The 27,900-nt window shown below is 45.1% G+C and overlaps 1 protein-coding gene across 1 annotated transcript in view; it reads left to right on the top strand.

Moving 5' to 3' along the window:
- The first annotated feature begins 1,773 nt into the window (after positions 1-1,773).
- The window catches only part of GRHL3 (grainyhead like transcription factor 3), a 52,437-nt gene continuing 26,310 nt past the window's right edge, over positions 1,774-27,900 (top strand). The window contains exons 1-8 of the mRNA XM_053398768.1: positions 1,774-1,949; positions 19,781-19,967; positions 21,375-21,436; positions 22,674-23,010; positions 24,662-24,741; positions 25,636-25,789; positions 26,443-26,554; positions 27,113-27,207. Of these exons, the coding sequence (XP_053254743.1) occupies positions 1,933-1,949; positions 19,781-19,967; positions 21,375-21,436; positions 22,674-23,010; positions 24,662-24,741; positions 25,636-25,789; positions 26,443-26,554; positions 27,113-27,207 (1,044 nt within the window). The 5' untranslated portion in view covers positions 1,774-1,932. The remainder of the gene's footprint in view (positions 1,950-19,780; positions 19,968-21,374; positions 21,437-22,673; positions 23,011-24,661; positions 24,742-25,635; positions 25,790-26,442; positions 26,555-27,112; positions 27,208-27,900) is intronic.

Raw genomic sequence — 27,900 nt, 5'->3', positions numbered from 1 at the left:
TATAGACTCAATGTACATATGATGGCAACTCGGACCAGGATAACTTGTCTTGTGTCCTAAAAGGTGGGATCTAAAGAATCGTGATAAATGAATGATGTGGCGTTGCACATGTCCGAGTCTTTTTTAACAGCCCTCAGCCATTTCACTTGGTAGTGCGTCAGTGCAGCACAGTGCCCGCCAAGGCTAATAAACTCTGCGGTGTGATCATGGACGCTCAGGTCAAAGAACCTGGTTTGAAGAAAGCCATGGAGCATGGCACAGGACTTGTCGCCTACCATCATGTTTACATTAGGAAGATGAAGGAAGAGGAGGAGGTGGACAACAGCACATATGCTGCAATCCTAGCCCCGCTTTCCCAGGAGTAAGCCCCATTTAATTCAGTGGGACTTACTTCTGAGTAGACATGGTGAGGAGTGCAGTTAAAAGACACTTTGTGGGGAGGAAAGAATTGGCACATGCATTGTATGCAGGAAGGTCCAAGTTCAATTCCTGGCATGCCTAAGGTCAGGGGTAGGCAACCTAAGGCCCGGGGGCTGGATGCGGCCCAATTGTCTTCTCAATCTGGCCACAGACGGTCTGGGAATCGGTGTGTTTTTACATGAGTAGACTGTGTCCTTTTATTTAAAATGCATCTCTGGGTTATTTGTGGGGCACAGGAATTCATTCATATATTTTTCCAGAATATAGTCTGGCTCCCACAAGGTCTGAGGGACACCACTGGCTGAAAAAGGTTGCTGACCCCTGCCTAAGGTGGTCTGGGAAAGACTCCTGGTCTGGTGAGCTGCTGTTGGGCAGTTTAAACCACAGGGAACTAGATGGATCAATGGTCTGGCTGAGTTGGTGGCACCTTCTGATGTCTCCCCTGTAAGGTGGCAATGATAACATCTCAAAGTGATCTGCCTTGATGACTTTGTAAGGCAGCCTCCCCCAACCTGGTGCCTTTCCCTATGTTTTGGACCATGGCTTCCCTCAGCCCCAGCCAGGTGCAAACTGAGCTTGCATACACAAGAGAGAATTTCATTCTGTGCAGCTTCTCTGAACGAAGTACTTTAAGGGTGGGAAAACTTGACTTTAGTAAACGACAAAAGGCAACAGACTTTGACTCCTTTGGCATCACCTTTATTTGAAAAATGTATGCATTTGTTTATATATTGTATGTCAGTTTGAAAAGCAACCAACAAGTTTAACAACAACAACAACATGTCCACCAGTACAGATTAGTTGACAATGTGCATGAAAAATAGACCAGGATTTATTTATTTTTAGCCATTAACTTTTTAAATTAAGTTATCAAGAAGTGTTGGTACAGATTGACAGATGCAAAACATTTCACTGAATCACTATAAGAAGACAACAAAACAACATCGCACATATTGTCCTACATTTTCTTGATTTTTTGTTCCTCGCAGACAAAAGGCTTCCCCCCCTCCCCTCTCTTCCAAGAGTAACAGGTGGACAGCCTCACCCTTGCACTGTCTAAAAATCCAAAATTCCTGACAATGAACACAAACCCAAAAGATTTCATAAGAGAATCCACGCCACTTTTTTTCTTTTTGTCTTCCATCTTTTTGCCCTCCAGGAATTTTCCTTATTCTTTTGCCTCCTCACTCATCCCCCCCCCCCCCAGCAATAAAAAGGTAGCTCCTTGTTTCAGCAACAGGCTGCTCGGTTTGCAAAGGGTTAACCCTTGCACCTGCTGAGGTGTACCTGTCTTCTGGCACCTGTCTCCTCCGGCCAATCAGAAGCAAGCTTCGAGAGACCTTACCTGTCAGCAGAATGCCTGCACCACACATAAACCTCTAACTTGAATCCAACTCTTCACTTTCCAGGTGATGTCTCTGTTTAGAAGACGGTATTAGTAGAGGTTAAAAGAGGTGGGAAAATATCTGAAGATCTTACTGTTGGCGAGGGAGTGGAAAACGTTGGGGGAACATGTCTAATGAGATCGAGTAAGTTAATTGCTTTTTATTACTTTGAGCGATCGCGTTTTTCAGCGGAGACAGATTTTAAGGCTTCCCACTTGTGCTGTGATTTAAGGTAGCCACTTCTCCAATGAAAGTTCTTTAAGAAAGAGCTGGGAAATTCAGTCTTTCCGCCTCCTTGCCTAGCATTCTCTGATGTCCTCCTTAATAACAGCAAACCTTGAGGCTGTGTGATGCTTTAATGCGCTGTTTATTTTATTTCTAAAAAGAAGAAAAGTCGGTGTTTTCTGGGTAAAATCCAGCCGAAACTGAACCCTTTTTAAAGAAACTTGTGCGGTGGTGGGTGGCAGCCAAGGGAGCGTGCTTGACTTCCGCTCTGAAGTAAACTGAAAGTATTTAACTTCGGCTGGATCGTGTCCTAACATTCTAAATTCTGGGGGAGAAATCGCAAGTGAAGGAAGTGTCGCCAGTTTCCTTCGTCTCCCTCCTTCCTCGGGATGTTTAGTGTGCTGTTATTTTCCCGAGGAGTGTGTCCGCTCTTATTGGTGTGTGTCCGCTCTAGGATACAGTTTCCCTTTACCGCGATCTTTCAATGAGGTTTTCCCCTGGATGTGTGTAATTTTCGATAGAGTGATTTCATAGACACAGTGGGGATATGGAAAGTGGTTCTGAGTTGAGTGTGTCTCTGCGTGTTCGTGCGCGCAAGGACTGTAATTCGTTCCCAAATGTTGATGAAAACACACCTTTGGGGAGAATCTTGTGGCACCTTAAGGACTAGCACGTTTATTAGGCAAGAGCACTATAAAAAGGGCTTATGGAAAATCGCACTGCCAGAAGTCCAGTATGGAGGGCCACTCCTCTAGGATCATTTTAGGACCCACTCTAGTTGCAATTATAATTTGTTCTTAACGCTATATTTTATATTGATGCAACTCACCTTGTGACCTTCTAGTGAAGGGTGGGTATTTAAAATTAATCACAATAATGTCATCTGAAGTCAAAGGGAGATGTCCTAGCAGACTTGAAGCTTGCTTGCATATGATTCACCCCTAATTACTTCCTTAGCAGAACTGAGCGATGAAAATTAAGACTTTTTAGTTACAGTCAGACCCAGGAAAGTATTATGTGGAATATTATTGACATTTTTCATTGGAAAGTTGAAACCTGGAAAATCTGCCTCCTGTACACATACATTTGGTATCACTTTAAATCCCAGACCTGAATTTCATGATTTCATCATTAAAGGATGTGGGAAGATGTGCTCTGAAACAGGGGACACCTATTATGTTCAGCAGAATTCAGTATTGTGCTCTTTCAGATGAGGAACATCTGGATATTTTCCTTTGCATGGGTAGCTGTTAAACCTACAGAATATGAAAAGCTTTCCTATTGGACTAAAGTTTAGTTGAAGTAATGTGAGAGCTTTCAGGTTGTGCAGTGACTCTAAGCTGGCTACTTTCCATTCAGCCTGACAATGGGCCATATGCAAATCACAACTGATTCCTCTCCCAAAAATGTAATTATTGCTTCAGATAGAGTGTGGCCACCTTCAGGGTTCCAAATGCGCAATGCAAATGCATCTCCTTTCAAACACAGAATCTCCTGTGGCCACCAGGGGGTGGGGCACAATGAGGCTATGCCTTCAGATTACTATGCCGGTGTACACATTACTGGTTTGAAGTACAGTTTGGGGGGGGGGGTGTTAATGTTCCAGGAATTGCACCTAAAGCCAAAATCGCACTTAGCCAAAAACACATTGGGTTCAATGGCAGGTGGAATTGCCAAAGTCTTTTCCCTGGACACCCCTCTCCCTCTTTCCGCCCCCTTTTAAAAAAACATTTCTGGCAAGCGTGCAAAGCTGAATGTGCAAAAGTTAAATGTGCGTAAGTTTCGGGCTTACTGTACAGCTAGGTCTTCTCAGTTTAGATCAAAGCTGGGGGTGGGGGGAGGGATTAATCAAAATGGGATATTTCACAATAAACCACAGGATAGATACAGATTGTGACTGATGTGTGTACATTGCCTCACAAACCAAGAGCTGGTATGTGCTAGATGTGTACACACAGCCCATATCTTGCACCGACTCTCGGTTCACTAGTAAAAACTTATTCTACTGCTTTTCCCTCCTTGGTACGCATATTTTCTTGAGTTAGCTTATTCATTTGTATTTTGAAAGATGAATGGTGTACCTGATTGCCTGTCTGTCTGTACACACAGTTGCCCTTAGGTTAGGGCTGCTAATTTTCTCTCCTAGAATTGCTCTTGTGTCTTTAATAGCAGCTCATTCTAAACAAGTGGAGTTTTTGCTTCAATTGAGATGAAGTCATGGGAACAGCTTGGTTCATTTAATTTTTTGTGAACAGACTACAATTTATGGCATAGAAGCAGGGCCATGGAACAAGCTGGCAACCCCATTTTAAGGCTCCTGTGTGTCTTCTGTTTTAAGAAACAGGCCTTACTCTCTTTTTTAATGGGAGTGACTTCCCCACATACCTTTCATTGGAAGTGCATTGTATTTTATGAGGAAGGTCCCAGGTTCAATCTCTGGCATGTAGGCCTACAGCTAGGATTGAGAGAAAACTCTATATCTAAAATCCTGGGCAGCTGCTGCCAGTCAGTGTAGACAATATTCTTAGATGGACCAATGGTTTGGCTCAGGAAAAGATGGCTTCCTGTGCTCTCTCTTATTGCTATTTTAATGACTATTTTATACCATTTTATGTGAACTACCTAGATATTTTTTGATAAGTGGTACATAAATAATGCTATATATTTTAAAATGGCTCTAAGTGTTTTGCATGTGTAATTTCAGCAGCCTTACAGAAAATCTACAATTTTGCCTTTGTTACTACAACATTGGGCAAAAAGATTCCTACATCGCAGTGGGTTGGACTAGATGACCCTCAAGATCCCTTCCAACTCTACAATTCTGTGATTTTATAACTCTCCCCATCTGTGCATGCAAGCTTTCCGCACCTTCTCTGGTCATCTGGTCATGGCATGAAGTAGGTTGTTGCCTGCTTGCGTTTCTAGTTTGTGCTAGAAATTGATTTGATCCTGATGCTTTGTTGCTGCTAAGTTCCTATAGCTGGAGGCATCTGTTGCATCTGCCTCTATGGTTCTAAGCAGTAGCTAGAGGGAAGTTTATAGATTAAAGGAACTTTAGCTTGCCTTAATTATGGCACCCGGACCAAATGCAAGTTGCTGGCTGTAAAATACTAGCTTGTGTGCAAGCTGTAAAATGTGTGCATGTGTACTCCAGTGGTATCATAATTGTCATCACTGCTGTTGCAGGATAGCCTGTGTACAAGGCACCTTATAAAGCAGGGCTGGGGGCTCTGTGCCCCTCCAGATGTTGCTGGACTACAACTCCCACCATCCCTGAACTACTAGTCATGTTGGCTGGGACTGAGAGGAGGGGGAGTCCAACAGGAGTCTGGAGGGCCACAGGTTCCCGATTCCTCTTCTAAAACAGCCTAACCAAAAGACGATCCTGTTCTGAAGAACTGCCAATCAAGCCCATGTAATGAGCAGGTGTTTGGACACTTTCCCTTGTGAAGTCTTTGAATGGTAAAAGTTTGAGAGCCTTTCCTAAAATTGGGGGGGGGGGGGACATAAGAAGAGTGCTGGATCAGGCTAATGGCCCACCTAGTCCAGCATCCTGTTCTCACAGTGGCCAACCATTTAGTCATGGTCTTGGCTTTTATATACAGATACTGAATGGCAATTCAAACCCAAGAGATTGTGTGATTCAATGTCCCAGTTGTTTCTGCCCTCCCTCAAAATTAATGGCTTTATTACTCCATCCTCCCTTCTCTTTCAAAGGAAGTTATTCACCTCTTTCTTTTGTGATGCTGAATGCTAATGGTTGGGGGTTTTTGGGGGGGAGAGGTGCTTTTTAAAGTATTTTCTGCTTTCTCTCCTGTCTTGAGAATTGTGGCTTCATTTGCTTTGATGCTTTCAGCTAAATGGATGCAAGTGAGCCTGTCTGCCACCTCTATTCTGTTTGAACTGTGTGGCTTATGCAGGCATGTGATGGGCAAGCTTATTCCGAATGATTGATCAGGAGGATGATCAATGGCCAGACTTTATATGGGTTGGTTTTGACCTGAAGGCATGGGCAGCAGAACTTTGGGAGAACTGCAGGTGCCTTCAAAGAGCACCTTATTTGACAAGAGCAGAAGAGACAATGCCCTCGAGGTCAAAATCATTTGGGGATGGGCTCGGTTCAATAACCATTTCCAGAATAGCCAGGAGGGCTTTGAGGAAGGGATGAGCAAAAGTGAGAAATGAACTCCCTTACCAAAATGGCAGTTCAGCCACAGTGTTCATGTAAATTGCTCATTCAAAACTTTGGTGCCGGGCTTCTGGGAGGTACAAGTAAATATACAGACCTTGAGGAGGAAAGTGGCAAGAACCCCTGCCTCATACTTTGAAGGAAAGAAATATCAAATTGTTTTTATTTGTATTTTCTTAGGAATATTTTGTGTTATGTAACCCACTTGCAAGTTGTTGTTCTTTTAAAATTCAGCCGCTTATAAACCTTGTTAAACAACTAAATAAGATAGTATTATTTCGGGGGTAGGAGAGACCCAGAATATAGCTCGACATGGTAGCCCCTGTGCTGAGGCAATAATTTTCATTGCTGTTACCCTCTCACCCTTCCTCTGAAGCAGGGTTGGGGAACCTGTGGCCTTTCAAATATGGCCAGACTCCAATTCCTATCAGCTCCCATCAACCTGGCCAATGGCCAAAACATATGGGGTGCCACAGGTTTCCTGTTTCCGCTCTAAAGAAATGTAGGAGGCATTCGTGCTTTCCCTGTTCCTCACAACATCCGTATGAGGTAGGAGGTTAGGCTGAGGTGGTGACTGGCCCAAAGGACACAACGCTAAGCTTCCTGGGGGTGTTAGCATCTGAACCTGGACCTTCATGCACTTCCTAGTCTAGACGCTGCACCATGCAGAAGAAAGATGAATAGTGTTCAGCGTCCTTCTGAGACAAGGGACATAATTTGTGGCTCTTATGTCTGAAATACAGAACTGAAAGAAAACATGTGGAGAAATGTTTTCTTCCTGGATTTCTTTTCACTAAATGAATGGATTTTGGCACGTGCATATTTAGATGAGCCCCTTTTTTGGAAAACCTACCCAATTAAGACACTCTACGTTGACTTGTGTGAAGTGATGGTAGCCTACACCAGAGGGTGTGTAGAGGCTGTGAATAACCTGTGGCCCTCCAGATGTTTCTGGGCTCCCAACACCCATAACCCCCAGCCCACACAGTGAATAGTCTGAGGTGACCTGGGCATGGAGCAGGAGGAGGTGGGGGCGAGCGAGGAGGTGGATCTGCCCCCTGAGGCAACCACCTCACCACATGGGCAAGGAGGCCCTTTCCCATCACTCCCAGATGCAGTACTTTTCTATGAAGAAAGTTTACACATTCCACTGTAATCCAGTGTTGAAAAAAATCCAGTAACGTACACGCGTGTGTGAGCTAGCCCATACTTATTAGGAAAACCAGGGCTGGCTCTGACTGTCTGTTGCGAATAGCGTGCAGAGTTCATGAGAATCTACATTGTGACAGAAATGGCAAAATGTGGCAGGAGATGTTCCAAAGCTCTTTAAAGCTGCATTCCATTCACTGGAAGGGGGGAAAAATAGGTTGAAAAATAGCACCTTTGCACGTGATCCAACATGGGCTGCATTTAAAGTGCAGGACCTCCCACAAAGAATCCTGGGAACTGTAGTTTTGTGAGGGGTAAACTACAGTTCCCATGATTCTATGGGGGAAAGTCATGTGCATTAAACGTGTGGTGTGCACATAGCCTCAGACAAAGCTTTTAACAAGCAGGGCCTTGTCAGCAAGCCAGAAGTGTGTCGAGGCAGCAGGCAGCCCTGAAAGAGTTAACCAAGAGCTGCTCCCTCCTGTGGTTTTGTGGTCGAAACCATGATTGCCAGGAGCAAATTTTTGTCATGCAACAAGGCGTGCTATTAAAATGTTGAGTTATGTTTTTGGTGAATGAAAAGGTTAAAGCCCTTCATTAAAGCACAGAAGGGCTGGTCCCTGCCGAGAGAGAGGGATCTGTTTTACAGTCACGCTGCTGCTGCTGGGTGTTGCTTTCCCTCTCTCCCCCTTTCTCTCTCTTATTTCAAATTAAAATTACACACAATGCTGTTTGAAGAAGATAGGAAGGTAGGGGCTTACAGCTGGACCTGGTTTTTTAAAAGTAAGTCCAGTTCCTGTTTTTTCTTAGGTGTATGCATTGGAGGAGAGTCATGTCTTAGTGGTAGATAATCTGCCTTGCAGCAGGTAGGGGCAGGAGAGACTCCTGTCTGAAACCCTGGAGAGCTGTTGCCAGCCAGTGTCCACAGTACTCAGCTAGGTGGACCAGGGAGAGCTTCCTATATTCCTGGGTTCTTCCTACGCTGTTACTGTGTACCTAATCCCATGATTTTCCTTGCCAATTTAAATTGAAGGCAGGGTGTTCTCTGAATTGGGGGGATGTCAGTGCATATGGTGCTAGGCCAGTGAACCCACTAGCCAATGTCCAGTTCCCATAGGGTCACTTGGGCAGCAGCTGGGGTTGGAATTGCTGCAAAGAATACCCACCTCAGCAAATGGACACACTTTTTACCTTCCAGCAGCACACTTTTTACCTTCTCATAAAATAAGGCATGTTCTGCATAATTTAAGGCAGATAACCTGGATACTGCACACCATAACATTTCAAAGCGCGTAATCCTGGGAGTTGTAGTTTGCTAAGGGTGCTGGGAATTGTAGCTCTTGAAGGGGCAAAGTGCAGTTCCCAAGATTCTTTGGGGAGGAATAATGTGCTTTAAATGTTTGGTGTGAACACAGCCAAAGTGTGGAGCAACCACCCCTTGCTTTGTAAAATTAAATCCCACCATGGGGGTTCAAATAAAATAAGAGAGAGAGTGGGTAGGTCACAGAAGACCGATACCAGCCCACCCCATCTCTAAATAATCAAATTTTTGCACTGGGATAACCGAGATACTTTTTCCGATACCAGTGTTTGTGCTTGTGAGGCACCTTGTGCCCCTTAAAAGCTTAATTTTAAGCAAGCCAAGAGCCAAATCTAATAAAAAGCTTTACAATGTTTTACAAGGATCAAGACTTCATCCAAGCCATAGGTGTGGCTTCTGGAAAAAAGCTTCCCCCCAGTACCAGGGTTGGAGCGGCCTTTTTAAATCCTGAGAATGTTCCCATGCTTTTAACATCTGTATTCAGGCTGAAATTCAGAAGGTGTAGCTTTCCTAGTTCAGAGGTCAATGCTTGCAAACGTTTTACAGAACTGAAACGAACTTTTCCACAACTTCAAAACGTTGGCTACATTTTTGGATCGAGGACTGACCTTCTCAATTCCAGACATTTTGAAATATACTTGTAAATTCCCCCTCCTTTTCTGTTTTTTTTTAAAAGAAATCCCTAATTCTATCAGCATCCAATTTTGAAGCAGGGGAACCCTTGAAGAATAGGATAAAAATTAAAATTTCTTCAACAAGTATATGCTAAACGAATTTGATTCAAGAATCCCCTCCCCCCCCCATAAAATTAATTTCAGCTGTAACAATAAATTTTAGTCTGTCATGCAGCCTTACCTGTAACTTAGTTCTGGAATATGTGGAAGAGTTGCCTTTGAGTATGCATGGTGCCCCAGAACCCAGACCTAAATATCTGGGATTTGTAATTCAGAGTTTTATCTCTAGGTCTAAAGGTGTGGAGTTCAAAACGGATTGAGATTCTTAAAAGCATTTGTTTAGTCTTCTCTCTCTCTCTCTCTCTCTCTCTCTCTCTCTCTCTGTGTGTGTGTGTTAATTATTGTACAATTGTCTAAGTGTTTGACTTGATGTTCCACCAGTAAACTATAAAACAACCACAGAAGACAATGAGAAGCAAGTACAAGGCTGGCTTTTAATAACGCTTTTATTAAAAAGAAAAAAAATATTCCGGAGCTCCATGAAGCATGATGCCATCATGTCACACAATCTGGTTTTAGAAGTTATTGCATCCCATGGCACTTGCCTAATAAATGTAAACCACCTGCGACTCTCTTGTCACAGTTTGGAAATTGTACACTTAGTGCAATCTTATAAAGATTTTCTCAGAAGTGTTCAGTGGGCCTTACTGTCCAATAAGTAGGTTTGGGACTTTTGCCTAAAAGCTGTACTGACTCGCAAAGAGTTTGGTGGTAGAAGAAGAAGAGGAGGAGTTTGGATTTGATATCCCGCTTTATTGCTACCCTAAGGAGTCTCAAAGCGGCTAACAATCTCCTTTCCCTTCCTCCCCCACAACAAACACCCTGTGAGGTGAGTGAGGCTGAGAGACTTCAGAGAAGTGTGACTAGCCCAAGGTCACCCAGCAGCTGCATGTGGAGGAGCAGGGAATCAAACCTGGTTCACCAGATTACAAGTCCACTGCTCTTAACCACTACACCACACTGGCTCTGGTAGGGTTTTGGACAGTCTTACTGCAGGCTGCAGGGAGAGGAAGCTCTATTTTTGACTGCCCCACCCTGCTTAGACCTTCTTGCATGTGATAAATAAGAGCACCAGGGAGAAGTGGTGCTTCTTTCTCAGTAATGTGTCTGGAACAGGTTAGAAGCTATGGCTCTAAACACTGAAGGGGAACCTGCACCTCCACAGATGTTTCTATATTTGCCATGTATGAAATTGCTGTTGGAGAAATGGATTCTGGTTTTGAAGTGTTTTGATCTGGGCCTTAATTTCAGTCTAGACCTGTAAGTCGGTTTCCTCCAAAGAATCCTTGGAACTGTAATTTGTTAAGGGTGCTGGGAGTTGTAGCTACAGTTCACACGATTCTTTGAGGGAAGCAATGGGCTTGAAATGCATGCTATGGATGTGGCCCCAGTTGAGATGGCCCGCTTGCTTAGATGCAGTGCAGCTTATTGGATTCCGCGTACAATGTGGCACCTGTGCCCCTTAAATGGTAGCATGGAGGGGAGCTGAGTGCCTTCCTTCGGAAATCCTGAGAAGCCTGATGAAATCTGGAGATCATCAGACCTTGAGAACTAGTAACCCTAGAGTCAACTCAGGAATGGCAGTGAGTGTGTTCATATGCTGTTATCCCCCAGAACTGGGGGGAAGCACGAACACACAAAAAAAGGAAGGAAGAGGAGGTCGTTCTTCTTCAAATCTTTCCTTCTGTATTTTAGATGTGTGATGTGCATTCAACTTTAGTGTGCTGCCTGAATCCAGAATCATAACTTAAGTTCTCGCCTCCTAAATTACAATCTGCAACAACTGACCCTGATTCTGGGTTCAGACGACCTGCTCGCTTTGCCAAGCCTTGGCTTAGCCATCACACGTCACTGAGCTTAAAAGCTCAGGAAGGAGCAAAGCAAGTTCAAGCTCCTCCTTGGGAACCAGCACATTTACACCAAGCCAAAGTTTGGCTTAGCGTTACGTGCAAGCACAAACATTGTCGACTTGAAGTCATTCTCTACCCGTAAGGCTGTCTGGTCTGGATATAGGCTAAACGGAAGAACCAAACCAAGGGAGAGCAGCAGGGCTTGGAAGCTGTCCGTCCACAGTTAGCCCTAGGGAGCAGAGTAAGGTGGACAGCATGAGTCACCTGGGCACAGTCTTCCTTGCTATGATGAGATGGACTGTATTTTGATATAATTTATACTAATTATTTATACATTTGCATTGATACAATTAGTATATGTGAATTTTATGAAAATGCTTCCTTGCGCCTTTTTCAAGCCACACGTTTCCTCTTTCTTTTTTTGCAATGTATTATAGTCACCTGAACACAGGTTCATCACATGACCAGGTGGAGGCTGGTGTGGGGGCAATATGGACACCCCCCACCCTCTTCCGTTCTCCTTCTGGTTGCCATCTGAAAAGACCTTTTCATTTTATTTATATATCCTGCCCTTCTGTTTTACAAAACCTTCAAGGAAGCTTATAATAATTGTGAGGTAATGATAGAAGAATCTTTTTTAAAAAAAACAAACAAACAACATGACTAAAAATCTACACTTTTAGGAAAGTTAAGAAGTCTGAACCAAGTAAAAAATCTTCATAAGGTGTCAAAGGACAGAAGAGTACCAAGCAAGCCTCCTTATTGAGAAGAAGGTCCATGAATGGGGTGCCCATCACTGCAAAGGCCCTTCCCTGGTCACCCCCCCCGCCTGTCTTCTGAAGGGCCTCAGGGGACCACGGCCGTGTCTTGGCTTAATAAAACGTACTGGCATGTGAGTAGAGTGCACACAGCCCTGATCACTCCTGGAAGTGAGTGGGTGTGAGTGGGTAAGCAAACCAGGAAGGAAATGACCTAGTGCTAAAGCCAAATCTGGAACCATGGTTTGTTGCTCCCTCACAGACCATGTGATCTGTAAGCCAACAACAAACCATGGTTTCAGACTACCTGGTGCTCGTGAATCATTATGGTGAAACGAACCGCAACCTTGAGTTTAGTGGACATGATGCTAGCTGAGCGATCCTCTTCTTAGTGTGTCAGCAAACACAATATGCCTTATCAATCCAATAGCCTTGACTTACTGTTCTGTGTGAATGCAGCCATTCCTAACCATGCATGCTTGAGTGGGAGCTAATGCTCTTTCCCATATTCTTAAAAGGAGGTGGGCTTTGTTTTTAACCATAACTTGGATGGCACAGTGCTTTCTTCCCAAGCAGGGAGAAAGGGCCACCTTGTCTGTGTTGCAAAACTGTGGGTTTTCCCACCCTGACCCCACCCGCTTCAATCTCCCCCTTTTAGTCTGACAGCTGCACAAAAGAGAACAAGCTTGTAAAAGAAAGAAGAAGAAAGTTTGTTTAACCACACAGAATTGCCCACAGACAGAGAAGTCAAGGATAGCATGACAAATAACTGCAAAGTGAGTGGGTGGGGTAGGAGGGTGGGATTGCTGCTTAGAGAGGATTTGGGGGCATTTTAAAAAGGGTGAGGTGCTATATTGGGGGTCAGGGGTGCAGGGAACCACAACCTGTCGCAGAGTACCTTCCCACTTACATCATTCGGCCCCACAACACACAGATGTGGAGAGTTTTGTTATTCACATTTGGAATTAATACAGAGAGTTTGCAACTCTGGGCCTCTTGGAAGAACTTTTTTTAAGATGTGTATGTTGGGGGGGGGGGACTCCTGCACATCTTATTCTGTATTAACCTTTTGCTGAAAGGTAGTACAGTATATAAATATTCTACATAAATAGGAATAATGTAACTAGTGGAAGCTGGTACCTGTTGGGAATGTTTGGGCTGGGAGGTAGAGCCACAGTCCCCACTGGACTGGTGTTAAGTACGGGGGCCAGCAGACAGGGGCTGGTGGGACAGCACCTCCCTCACCCTAGTGGACCAGACCAGCCACCACTGAATGTAACAATCTAGAGTACAGCTTAGCTGATCAATAAGGTCACATCACCAGGGATGATGGTGGTGGCCTTTGCAGGGCTGGAGGGATGTCAGGAGGAAGCTGACTGGGCAAATAGGGAAAGAGAGGAAAAGATGCTCAACCCTCTGTAAGACCATTAAGTCCCGAGTCTTATTGGTACAGATTGGCACAGTGAAGTGTTCCTCGCCCCGCTGCCTTTCAAGTCGCTTTCTCACACCAGAGAAGGGCATGTCTCCACCCAATGCACATTGCTCAATTTCCTGCGCTGAACTCCTGTTCAATGAAGCTGCCCGTTGGGCCATGGGCATGGGCTGGAATGTACACACCTCAAGCTGAACTGCAGCTGCTGTTCTCAAACTGGATGGAAGCTGGTTTAAGGGAAGGCAGTATTTCCCCAATAAACTACAGGGTATCTGTGGATTGTGGCAACGCCATGTGTTCTCTGCTTCCAACACCAGTGGTGAGGGCGCACCACAGCTGCAGTAAAAATGGCAATCTGTACACAGCTTAAATTGCTGAACCAGATCACTGCGTCTGCAAGGCACTTGCAAACCTACACATGTCTCCTCTCATCCTGTGCGTGTGTCCTGATCCTGTGTCTACCCTTGTGCGCACCTACCCCACAAAGTTCAGTGGTTCTACGCTCCTGAGAATGTCGTAGCTGGGAGCAAATTGCTTATGCACATTAGTTCATGCTGTAACTGTGGGGAGATGCTGAGCATGCATGCATTGCTTTGTCAGCTTAAGATACAGCGGCAGACCGTGGGGAGCCTAATTAAAAAATAAATAAAGGAGAAGGGAAGTCCAGGCAAAGCTTGGAGAGAGCCCATCCCTGGGCTGAATAGCCCTGCTGCTGATTCTCTGCCCTCCCCCTTACTCCTTTTCATGTGAATATTTTGGATTCAGTCTGGCTGAAGGTTCTTGTCTGAACAGGATTAAGCAGAGTTGATGGTGGTGAAACCTGAGTCATCCTAACGTGTGCTCCTTGGAGACAGTGGGGCGGCACTGAAGGGGAGGGAGGGCTGCGTGAGAAAATTTAAAGACAACGAAACTTCCACTAAAAAAAAAGCATGAAAAAAACCACCTGTTGGTGTTTTTATGCAGTGGGTGAAACTGATGAGCATTAGTGCCATCATGTCCCGTTGGGAGAGGCTGGTGGGGAAGGGGCAGGTTTGTTTGCTCAAGAATGGGGGGACGTAAGCTTTTGCTCTTAGGCACTTCGGCTTGGATTTCCCTCCTCCTTTCTTCTGATAACCATACTTAGGGAAAGGGGAAGCAAAATTATGGAAAGAATAATAGAAGGGGACCCCAAGGGCCATCTAGTCCAACATTACATTTTTGCTGCCATAATGAAAGCATAAAAGCAAATAGATTTTTTTCTAAACATTTTGCTGAGTATGCACATCCACATGCCTGCTGTGGCCCTATGGTTGCCAACTTCTCTTTTCTTATAGGCCTCTGCTCTTCTGCTTTTAAACAACAGCTTCACTTACAGATAAAATCTAGTGATCATTGTCACCTTCACCTTTTTGCAGGCAGAGCTGCTCTGAAAGGCACAGGCTGCAACTGCTGCTGCTGTTTTTCCCAGTCACTTGACAGTGCTTAGTGGCCCTTGTTGATTAGACGCTCAAAAATAGTTAGATGATGCTGGCTGATAACCACGGAGATGGTTTTCTGTTGCCTGTGATGACTTGGTTGCTTGAGCCACCTGGGTTTCTTTGGCCTGGGGCTCTTCGAACTTGGTGCCTCCTAGTACTTCCTGTTGTTGCATTCTCTTCAGCTGCTTGGTGATTCTAATGGCCAGGCTATATCCATCATGCATAGCGTAGGTGGGGCAGGCAGGCTGTTTTCTCACTAGATCTCTGCCTGTGCAGGGAGGGCGTTAACGATCTGGCCCTCCACATGTTGCTGGACTAATTCCCATCAGTCCCAGACAGCATGGCCGGTAGTCAGGGATGAGGGGAACTTAAATCCATCCAAGGTCTGGCAAGCCAGAGTTTCTCCACTCCTGATTCTGGCTGAACCACTGGCATTCCCACGCACCCCAACCCTAGCAAGTTGGCTGTCAGGCTTTATGAAGGGCCATGAGGCTTTTGCCAGTAAGATGATGAACTGATAAGCTAAGCAAGCAGTGAGAGTATCCCTATTCCAAGAAGGCCACATTAGGCCTTAGTGATTCCTGAGGGCCACTGTGGCTGTAAGCATTCCAACTGGTTCTCTTTTCCCCCATGAGGTAAATTCATTGCGTTGTATCCAAGTAAGTTCCACTCAGAATAAATCCGCTGAAATTTATGGACCTACATTGGACCACATCTGCACTTATACACTTAAAGCAGCATAATAGCACTTTAAAAAGTTGTGGCTTCCCCCAAAGAATCGTGGGAGTTGTCACTTGTGAACGGTGCTGAGAGCATACCCGCCAACATTTCTCCAATGAAAATAGGGACGTCCCATTCTATATTGATAATTTTACTATTTATACCCCACACATCTTACTGGGTTGCCCCAGCCACTCTGGGCAGCTTCCAACATAGATAAAAACATAATAAAGCATTAAACACTTAAAAAAAAAACCTTCCCTACATAGGATTGCCTTCAGACAGCTTGGGGGTCAGATAACTCCATACCCTCCAACATTTCTCCAATGAAAATAGGAGACATCCTAAGGACATTCCGGGATCAAATCAGAAACTGGGATGGCTTCTCTAAATCAGGGACGTCCCGGGAAAATGGGTACACTTGGAGGGTCTGTGAGAGTTGTTAGGGGATTCCTGTTCCCTTTACAGAGTCACAATTTTCAGAGTTCTTTAGAAAGAGTGATTGATTGTTAAGCCACTCTGACAATTGTGGCTCTTTGAGGGGGATACAAGGTTTCCTCACAACCCTCAGTCCCCTTAACAAACTACAGTTCCCAGGATTCCTTGGGGGAAGCCTTGACTATTTAAAGTGGTGTGATACTGCTTTAAATATAAAGCTCAAATGGGGTCTTGGTCATGTCCATTAATTTCAATGGCTCTATTCTAAGTAGGGCTAATATTGGAGACAACTCATAGAAAAGAGAAGGAAGGAATTGGATGAGCTCATTGGAGGGGAAATAGGCCTTGAACTAGCGGGAAAATAAATCTCCCCACATACAGAAGCTCTTTCCTTTGCAGACGTAGCCCAGATTTTAGGGTTTTGCAAGCTCTCACAAAAAGGTGGCTCCTGGGCTGGTGGGTGACTCATCCCAGTCAGTGGCATCAAACTAGACTTGCCTTAAAATGCCCATCCACTCTTCAAGACTGTTATTAGCCAGTAAGTAATAGTTGCTGTTTGATTCTGGGACTGTGGAGTCAACAATGATCTGAGAAAAACTTCTGCCCCTGAGGCGATGGTGCCTCTGAAAAGTGCGCTAGTGCCCAAGGGTGGGGCTTAGCAAGGATTTATTTGGCTCTGTCCCCTCTGGCAACGGAGCTCTTTATTTGTTCTGATTGTCCTCTTCCCCCTTAGCTCCTCTGAAAAGAAAAGCTCCAAGGAGGAGGTTCTCTTCCCCATGTTTATCAGGGGCGGGAGGTGAGGTAAATGTGAGAGCCTCAAGATCGATGGCTATGTAGAGGTTTGAATCTGGGTCTCCCAAACCCAACACTCTATTCACTACTAGACCCTTTAAAGTAGTGGCTTTCCCCAAAGAACACAGGTGGCGCTGTGGGTTAAACCACAGAGCCTAGGACTTGCTGATCAGAAGGTCAGCGGTTCGAATCCCTGCGACGGGGTGAGCTCCCGTTGCTCGGTCCCTGCTCCTGCCAACCTAGCAGTTCGAAAGCACATCAAAGTGCAAGTAGATAAATAGGTACCGCTCTGGCGAGAAGCTAAACGGCGTTTTCGTGCGCTGCTCTGGCTCTCCAGAAGTGGCTTAGTCATGCTGGCCACATGACCCGGAAGCTGTACGCCGGCTCCCTCAGCCAATAAAGCGAGATGAGCGCCCCAACCCCAGAGTCGGTCACGACTGGACCTAATGGTCAGGGGTCCCTTTACCCTTTACCTTTAAGGGTGCTGGGAGTTGTTAGGAGACCTCTATTTACTGTCATTGCTGCCTGACGCACTGCACCTCTCTCCTGCACAGATATTACAAGCCCCTTTACATTTGGGCTGCTTATGCCCTCCCAAAAACACATTCCATAACTTACTTTTGGGGAGCACTAAAGGCTTAAAAGAAAGAAAGAAAGACAGCTCAGAGTCTGGAGAACCTGCTGGAAGCACCAGTAAAAGTCTTCATGGGCCCCATGGCACCAGCCACAGGAAGCGAGAGGGCAACCCCTGACTATACCTCTAGCTACAACATTATTGGGCAGGTGTGCGTACACCCCATTGCTGGGACTGCTGACTTCTATTTTCAAATGGACACACTGCAGAATAATATGGAATGAGCATTTATTTTCAGAATAAAACCAGTTTGTTAGGGGCAAAAAATATGCAATAGATCTAGATTGTGTGTGGACTATGTTGGGGGGGAAACAAGTACTCAAGCTTCCATTGATTCCAGAATAAAATGTGTGTTCACAGCTTCGATGCTGGGTTTCTCCTCACACTTGGTTAGCCCTTCATCAGCTGTTCCACATGGAACTGAATTTCATTTGTATGTTAAAACATTTCTGTGCAGTCTTTCTGTTAGCAAAGAGACAGCTAGCACATTTCATCTTCTTGGACAGATTTCAAAGTCTAAACATGATTGTTGTTCACAGATGTGTGTTTACTTAATACCTTCTGATTCTGGAGTTGCCTTGGTCCCATCCCATGCCTTTGGGGTGGGATGTAAATCCCAGAAACCGAAATATCAGCAGAACATTTAGGCAACTAAAGTCAAAAGGGTAACAAGCCCAGGTGTGTTGGGTTACTCTGTTCTCATTAATCCCCCTCCCCCTTCCCTGTATTTCATAATATTCCTGAGGAGCTGTTCCAGGGTTTTGTTCATAGTTAATATGATTAATCCTGAAAACGTCATGCTGCGCAATCTATATAATCATAACTCCAATGCAAATATAGAGGATGCAAATAAGCTTGAGAGGGAGAGAGATTGTCAGAGCTGAGCCATAGGTTATTGAGTGGGAACCAGAAACTAGGGGACAGGACCAGCCAAGCATCAACCAAAACCTACCATTGCCCAAGTAAAATCTCAGCCTGAACAGGAAGCGTTGGAGCAGGCGTGGGAAACCTTTCTCAGCCTGAGGGCCACATTCCTTTCTGAGCAACCATCCCGAGGGCCACATATCAGTGGTGGGTGGAGCCAGAGGCAAAGTGGGTGGAGCAACAAATGTAAATGTGATCTTGGTACAGTAGGCTGCTGTCTCCCATCCACACCATACACTTAAAACACATTATTTCCTTCCAGAAATCCCGGGAACTGAGCTACAATTCCCAGCACCCTTAACAAACTAGAGTTGCCACAATTCTTTGTGGGGTGGGGGGAGCCAGGTGCTTTAAATGGGTGGCGTAGATACACAGAGAGACAGATCTTGGATGAAAACCCAGTGGAACATTGACTTTTATCATTTTCTATTTTAAAAAATTATTACACTGTACCATCCCACGCTCTTTGCTTTTCTTTTTAAAAACACTCTCAATTCACAAAATAATCCTCAAAGGGCATAATCTACTGGGACGTTGCCATGACTGGCTTCCAAATTGTTTCTGGGCACAATTCAAGGTTCTGGTTTTAGCCTATCCAACCCTATATAGATTATGTCCAGGATGCCAGAAAGATACCTTGCTCTCATATGGTCCACCATTAACCTCTGGGTACCCTAGTCTTTAGCGGTTAAGTGGACAGCAACTGGAGAAAGGGTGTTACCATCAAGAAGTCCCCAACTGTGAAATATTCTCTGTAGAGAACCTTTGCATCATTAGCTTCCATGCTGTCAGATTTCTTCCTTGATTTCCCCTGGTTTTTAGTGAACGATATAGTATTGCTGGTCTTGTTGCTGCTCCTCCTGTCGCAGATGGTTTTATTGTTGGCCTACTCTTTTTTTAATTATTGTTATTGTTCTGTTTTGTTTCAAATTGCTTACATTTTTTGTTGTTGTGAAAGATAGGGCAGAAACATGCTAATTGATTCAGGGCTTGGCTCCGGAGGTAGGGCTGGACTCTATGAAAAATATGAAGTAGGAGTAATCATGGGTTTACCTGTTTATAGTAAAAAAAACAAGGAACCCGCCCTTCCGTCCAATTTAAACTCAATTAGGGCAGCTCAGAATTATAAAATAAAACGATGACAACACAACAAATTACCATAATCTTTGGCTGGGAAGAAAGACAAAAAACAGGGATAAGATCCTTTCACTGATACAATCAGGTTTTTGTCTCTCACCCCCAGCACGTGCAAATGTTTTGCAAAAGGAGAGGAAAATATGAAATTGCACCCTTTTTTAGCTTCCCCAGGAAACATGCTAGAAATAAACCATCTGCTTTGTCTTCCCACCCAGTTTTAGGTCTGTGCGCTTTCTGAAGAATGACGGGATGGGCTTCCAGAAATACCCCTACGCGAATGAAGACGAGGCTTGGAAGAGCTACCTGGAGAACCCTCTGACAGCAGCCACCAAGGCTATGATGAGGGTTAATGGAGATGACGACAGCGTGGCTGCCCTGAGTCTCCTCTATGACTATTACATGGTATGAAAAGCGGCCAGCGTGACTCAAGGCCCCGAAAATGACATTTCCTGCCGTCTTCCCCCACCCACACCTAACCATGTGATGGCTGGGGCTGGTATAGAATCATAGAATTGCAGAACTGGAAGGGAACCCTGAGGATCATCTAGTCCAACCCCTTGCAATGCAGAAATATGCATATGGGGATTGAAACTGCAACATTGCCGTTGTCAGAACCAAGCTGTAACCTACTGAGCTATCCCCATTAGCAGTTGTAGTACAAAACATCTGAAACATCTGAAAGGCACCAGCTTGGAGGAAGGCTGGTTTATTGTGCCCCTTTAAGTTCTTCACAGGGAAAAGGCCTGTAAACATGACCAGGTTACTTCAGGTTGAGTATTCTTGGCCTGTGATAACTTTGTGGTCCTTACCACGCCCCACCAAGCAGTAACAAGAACTTCACCACAGATCAGGTGGCAATGGTAGTTGTCTATAATCACTCTGTTTGGGTCACAGCCACACTATACCTGCAAAGCACATGGCTTAGAATCATAGAATTTTGAAGGGACCCCAGGGGTCATCTAGTCCAACCCCCTGCAATGCAGGAATCTCAGCTAAAGCATCCATGGCAGATGGCCATCCAACCTCTGCTTAAAAACCTCCAAGGAAGGAGAGCCCACCACCTCTCGTGAGAGTCTGTTCCACTGCCAAACAGCTCTTACTGTCAAAGTTTTTCCAAACATTTATAAAAAATCTTGGAACTGCAATGTGTTTAGGGTGCCGGGAGTTTTAATTCTGTGAGGGGTAAACTTTTTCCTTGCAGAACTACGGCACCACTTCTGTGGCGAAAAGCCCCAGGGCAACATGAAAAGCTGATAGGACCACACTTGTGGTGAAAAGCATTGCAAAAGTTTCACAAATAAATGCAAAATTGCAATTCCCAGGGTTCCCTGAGAAGAGGGGATGACTGTTAAAACACTGTTGATATGCTCTCTCAGATGCCTGAGTCTCACAGAAGGAAGGAATCCCATTCCACGCTTCTGTGTCCACACAGAATAAGCAGACATCTTGTCTGATCAAACAGATTTGCTCTGCAGTAGAATCGCTAACAATCAAGTGTTGGCAACACATTTGTTGTTCGTTGAGAAAGGATGCTTTTCCTGGCATGGATGTGAGAGGCAGGAGATTATTATTATTATTCATTTAATTAATTCATTTAAGAACTGCTTTCTATGAAGCATCTCAGAGCAATTTCACAATATAAAGATATATAAAACAGTCGCCCTGGACCATGGGGGAGGGGATGTACTGACACTAAGGAAATGGGGAAATTAAAGCATAGTTAACCTATTTTGACAGTAGCTAACCCAGAAGCGTCTCTCTCCCTACCTGTTATTCAGGGAACATTTCTGGTTTTTGTTAACTTGACAGGTTCCAAAGGAGAAGAGGATCCTTCCTTCTGGGACAACGGGGCGCAACGAACTTGGGAAGAGGTGAGAGAGAATCCCGCCCTGGGAGACCTCCAGAGTTTGCAAGTGCAGGGAGTCAGCTTGGCTCGTGACTAACTATCTTTCAAATACTGGCCCAGCAAAGAGTTAAAAACATTAAAAATGGGGGGAGGGGCAAGAGATCCAGAGCCCAAGCTACTATACCTTTAAAGCACACCCCCTCATTTCAAGAATCCTGGGAACTGTAGTTTGCCCTCACCGAGCTATAATTCCCAGCAATCTTAACAAATATAGTTCCCAGAATTCTTTGGGGTGCTTTAAAATGTATGGTTGCATGCACGAAGCCAAAGACTCAGCCTCCACATGCCTCTGCTACCCACCCAAAGTCCCTCTGAATGTTTTTGAAATGGTATACTGCTTCTGGAAGACATCAAGGCCCTGACTTTGACATGTCTTAAGGGGGAGTGAATTCCATAGCTGGGGGACAGGAACTAAGAATGCCTCTCTGGACAGCCTTCAAAGATCTGATCGTGGTGCATAGATGTTGTGATTCAAGAGACTGTTCCTGGTTGATCTTACAGGTCTGTGGTAGGTCAATGTTGAAGGTGGCCATGGGTATTCTGAACCCAGGCTGCCAGCAGCACTTTTAAATGGAGCTGGTGCAGCAGACCCTGGAGCACTGGTTCAAGAAGTGTGGGGCTCCAGAATATGGTTCAGTAGGACCCCCTCCCTCTTCTCAAATCCCCTTTATTCTAGCCTGAGGGGGGGATTGAACTTCACCCATGTCCCCCATGGCAGAGGTAGCAAAGGACAGAGAGAACTAGGAGAGAGAGGCTCACTGTGGTCTTTTTCTGCACTGAACATGAAGGTGATAAGCCTGCTTTTGTTTCAACTGCTTCCAAATCGAGCAATGTACTCCCTTTCATCCTCCTTGGCTTCCGTGCTTTTCAGATAACCCTCCCCGAAATAAGTTAACAGTCGGTTGGCATCTTCCAGTTTAGTCCCTCAGTTCCTGGACTCTGTGTACCCCTGAGCTATGTGTTTTACATGCCTATTTCTGAACCGTTGCAGCGGGGTCATCGTGAAGCGTGGGCTCTCCCCAGTCCCACAAGGGCTGGGTGGGGAGCGGTTAGATTTAACTCTTTTCCTTGCTTGGGAATGATGAACTTCCCTTGCCCAAATAGTTGCCTGTGTTCTTTCCTTGTGCCTCAGGTGCAGATGAGTGACCAAATGGTCTTGCATTGCTAAGTATTCTTTTGTCTGGCTCCTCCTCCGCCTCTAGGCACTGCCACGGGATGGAGTACGAACCCGAGATTTCTTCCTTTGAAAACTCCACTCACATCATGAAGCTCCTGGCCGAAAATGTTTCCATGAACCAAGAGTATCTCGATGTGCCCAAGAAGAATGGCTTAGGGATGGAGGGCATCCCCTCTCCTCACAAGCCGCCTGCCTTGCCCCCGGGCACCAGCAAGCTGGAAGCCAGTCCCGAGAACTATATGCTAACCTCGGGGGATGTGTATGACAACAGCTCGCTCAATTCCCTCTTTGACGCGATTCACGTGGCTCCGCCGCAACAGAGGTGGCAACCGGACAGCACATTCAAAGAAGACCCTCAGGAGGTCAGCACTGTGCCCAGACATCTGGGCTTGCCAAAACGTTTCTAGAACAAAACTCTGTGGTTCTGCCCATCTCTGGGCAGGATGTGACATGTATGGTATAAATGGGAGCAGCACAAATTGCACTAATTAAGCGAGCAGAGGGAGTGTCCCTTATGTGCCAAGTTAGCCGTCATTGAGATTCAACAGGATGAAGTGGCTTGTTTTGTTGGAAGCGCTTCTTAACATTCCCTCCATCAGCCCTTCTGCTTCCTGAAATAATCTTCTCTGCCTGTACGCAGGCTAGCCATGTTGTCGGTCTTCTGTAGCTTATTGCCGAATTTCCACCTCCCTCCCTGCTGCTACATCAGGGCTGGTCAATCCACTGGACGTATGCAAAGCAAATGGTGGATGAAAGGAGAAGAGGAAGACTTAAGCCATGTCCATCCCCAACAACCACTGTCTCTCCCATTGTCTCCATCGGCCACTAATGAACACTACAGTCACAACTACACCATACATTTAATGCAATATTATACCACTTTAATAGTCATGGCTCCCCACCTCAAAGAATCCTGGGAGCTATAGTTTGTCAAAGGGTGCTGAGAGTTTTGAGGAGCCTCCTTGCATAACTATAATTCCCAGCACCCTTAAGCTTCAGTTTCCAGATTCTTCATGGAAGCCATAACTCCTTCCATGGTAAAAGAGAGCTTTAAATGTACCACAAATATATTGACAATATTGTTGAAAAGTTGGCTAAGGGTGGGTGAAAAGGGATCTGCCATTTAAAGTTGTAGAGTTGAAAGAGTGTCTTTCAAGGGGGGCTTCTGGGGAGAAGTGTATGTGTGTGTGCGAATGAAGCCACTTGCTATGTCCCCTTTCACACATGTCAGCTCCTATGGCTCAGATGTTTTGCTTCACATCTAAAGTAGGAAGAGGAAGTGCACTGTAGCTTCCTGTTACTGCCTTACCTGATCAGGAAGTGGTTTGGGATGTGGTTCATAATGCATTCATTTGGCAAAGCATCAGCCTTCCCCCGAGGTGGGCAATGAGGGATCCGAGAAGGCTATGGGTCATTGTAGGTACAGTACCTATAACCCCTGACTATTGTCTCTGATGGCTGGGACTGATGGGAGCTATAGTTCAAAGTATCTGGAAGGCACCAGGCTGGGGAAGGCTCTGCTTTATATAACAATCCTCCTCCACTTCCATCAAACCCCTAGAATTTCCTTGCAAGGCTAGTTGAAAAAAATACCACCGAAGAGCTGGATTCTTGAATTCCCTCTCTCCTATTCAGGGCCTGATCCTATGGCCTTTAGTAGGCTCACTGGATTAAGAGTAGGGGATGGATTCCAGCTGGGCATGCTAACTTGTTTTTTATTATTATTATTATTATTATTATTATTATTAGCCCTGCTTTTTGACAGCAGCCTGGCACAGTTTAGCAGCAGATGAAGCTTTCCCTTAGGACTTTTAGAAAACCTCCACCTGCTAAATGATTACACGTGGATAAAAACGGCGAGGCATACGCCAGTTTTCAAAAAATTCAGAACGAATGTTTTGCCTTGGTTCCAAATGGACCTGAATGGGTTTTTGAGGTGTTTTTATTTCCATGGGTGAACTGGAATACAAAAGAATCCATATACAGCTGTCCTGATTTTGTCTCTCCCTGCAGTCATTGATCTTCAATGATATCCTGAAGTCCCAGACAGATGCACCGTGTTCAGAGAGTTATTCCGCCAATGATGCCAAGAGGTAACAGCAAAGGCTTTCTCAAATAATATGATCAAAATGTGTTTCTCTGAAGAAATATTCCTAGTAAATCAAGGTGGAAGTTTAATGAGAGGGTAGTTCTGTCTCATACACACACCTGTTGGGCACTGTTGTTGGTGAGAAGGGAGAATAACTTCGCTTGTTTAATCCGTGTGTTCCATTTTATTTTATTTTATTTTTAAAATGGACCCCCTCCAGTCACCTACTTTATATATAACAGGACAAACACATGAATAAATACATAGGACTATCCTGCCAACCTAGCAGTTCGAAAGCACGTCAAAGTGCAAGTAGATAAATAGGTACCGCTCTGGCGGGAAGGTAAACGGTGTTTCCGTGCGCTGCTCTGGTTTGCCAGAAGTGGCTTAGTCATGCTGGCCACATGACCCGGAAGCTGTACGCTGGCTCCCTTGGCCAATATCCTGCCAGACACCTAGTTTGGCCTTCAGATACTTCTGTCAATTCACCATTCAGGTGAATAAGGCACTGTCCCACCTGCCTACCTTTTTACTTGCACCCAGTCCAGGGACTCATAGAATCATAAAGTTGTAGAGTTGGAAGGGACTCCTGAGGGTCATCTAGTCCAACCCCCTGTGTCTTCCTTCTCCTCCTCCTCAGGCTCAGTGTTGCCCTTGCAAAACTCATCAGGGAGGAAGGTGGGGCGGAAAAGAGAATTAGTTGGCTCACCCTGCCATGGGCCCTGGCTCCACTTCCTGTTGGCCTCTCTGCCTTCGGCCCTTACCAGTTCCAATGGTCCCCAGCCGCCACTGGCTTCTTTGTCTGTGTTTTGGTGTGTCTTGCAGAGTAAAATAGTATAAGTGGTTTATTTAATCTCTACCTTCTCCCTCTCCCTCTTTTTTAATTGCTCTATTTAAGTGACTTTGAATATATGTTGGGATCCCCTAAAGCTATTCACATCAAATCGGGTGACTCACCCATGGCCTACCTCAACAAAGGACAGTTCTACCCAGTCACGCTTCGGACAGCTGCAGAAGCGAAATGTTTACACCTGTCCTCTAATAAAGTGAAGGTAAGTGATGTGCCAAGGAAAGTTCCCAGCAATATATGATGTGGAACAGCTGAAACAATGGTGATGGAGGTGGTTCCCCCCCCCCCAGTTTTCTGAAGCCAGAGATATTACAGCCAATCGCTATGGAGGTTTCAGAAATTATAGCATATGCTTTAAAGCAGAGGTCAGGGAAGTGCTGAGGGCTGCATTACCCAAATGGAACTCACTAAACCCAGCACAAGAATGTGAATAATATTGATTCACAGACAAACTGCAATCCTTTGCTGACAGTTATTCAAAACCTCAAACATCAAAACGCAGTTGCATCCTGACAATTGCAGTCATGCAGTTGCAAAATGCATGGGTGCCTTTTCCATATTTCCAAGGTACACCAAGCTTTCTCTTTGCTTGGACATTTTGCTTTGGTTTTCCTGCTATAGGTCCTGAAAAGGAAAGGAGTGGCAGTTGCATACATTACACAACAGCAAAGCCCTTTTCCCTTTCAGCTGCTCCCCACTGTGTGGGAGGGGATGCATACCAGCCCATGGGCTGGAACTCCTGTACTAAAGTGTTTCCCCAAGCTGGATTTGATTTTGTAAATGAATACATGTTAATACTATGTATGCTATTATGTATTGAACAGTGATCTAATTGGCTTTTCCCCTTTCTCCCAGAGTGTTGTGATGGTGGTTTTTGACAATGAAAAAATTCCAGTGGAGCAGCTCAAGTTCTGGAAGCACTGGCATTCACGTCAACCTACAGCTAAACAGAGAGTCATCGATGTTGGTAAGGAATAGAGATGCTTTCGGATTTCTTGTCTAGGAGGGAAAGGAAACAGATACAGTGGAAAAAACCCTCCCCCTTTTATTTCCAAGTGAATGCAGTCCTTATTAGCACTTAGGATATTAAATCGAACTGGTCGCTGCTCTGATTTATAAGAATAAGAATTTATTATTTATACCCCGTCCAGTGTTTACAGGGTTTTCATCATAAAGATTCCTAGGATAAAGGGGTGGCCTTGTGTGTGTACATAGAAAATCATGAAGAATAGCTTTCAGCTACCCAGTTTTAATAGCAGACTTCTGCATCCCTTGAAAGCTCTGGAAAGTTGTATTAGACACAGGGGTCTGCCACCAGAAAGAAAAATCAGCAATTATCTTCCTAGCCCCGGCCCCCGCCTATAGATCTGGATCTTCACCTTAGAATCCAGAAGGAGTTTAGGAGCGGTTTCCGGTAGCCTTGAAGGGTGGGGCATATCACACCTCTTTAAGAGTATGGTTGTTACTTAATTCAAAAGTTATAATTGGGCAATTGAAGAGTAACTGCATGTTTCATGCCTTCCAGCTGACTGTAAAGAGAATTTCAATACTGTGCAGCATATTGAGGAGGTGGCTTACAACGCCTTGTCCTTCGTCTGGAACATTGCTGAAGAAGCAAAGGTATGATCAGGCCCGTGCAAAACATGTGGTCCCCCCTGTACCGCAAACCTACCTCCATTTCATACCTGTAGTTCAGCCACATCTGGAAGGCCACATGTTCCCCATTCCTGCTTTGGCATTCCAACATTAAACCGTGCTTCGAACTCACAGTCACTTTTCATCAGCACCCTTTCACCTGGGTTTGCTAACTCCTCTGCACACATGGAGACTTCAGTTTGCACCCTTGTGTCTTTTATGGTTTGTTCTGCTATCAACTCCAGTCAAACAGGCATTGCAGGGTTTGAAGTGCTACGGAAACCTGTGAACAGACACTGAGTTGAGACAGGTCTGCACACAGTAAGCAGGGATGCCTCTGTTGTGCTGCCTTCAGCTCTCTTTCGCTGGGGGATGACACCCTATTTGTCTTCAAAGGTGAAACTGGGGGCCCCTCCAGACTAGTGTTTTATTGCTGGTATCTTCTGCAGCATGTTCTGCCTTGACACAACAGTAGTGCATCAGTGGTGGATTTCCCCAAGGGGCTGTAACACTACAAAAGTGGGACAAAAATGAACCAGAACATTCATGGTATGAAAAGTTGCAGGATTTCAGCAAGAAGCTACAGGACATGCGCTGATCAGAAACAAAGCAGTATGTCCGCCCCAAATCTTTTGCATGTGCAAATAATACTGAAAGCCCAATTGGATATAACCACCG

Source organism: Podarcis raffonei, chromosome 8 (assembly GCF_027172205.1).
Source record: "Podarcis raffonei isolate rPodRaf1 chromosome 8, rPodRaf1.pri, whole genome shotgun sequence".
Classification (NCBI taxonomy): domain Eukaryota; kingdom Metazoa; phylum Chordata; class Lepidosauria; order Squamata; family Lacertidae; genus Podarcis; species Podarcis raffonei.
This window is presented reverse-complemented; position numbering and strand designations above follow the sequence as displayed.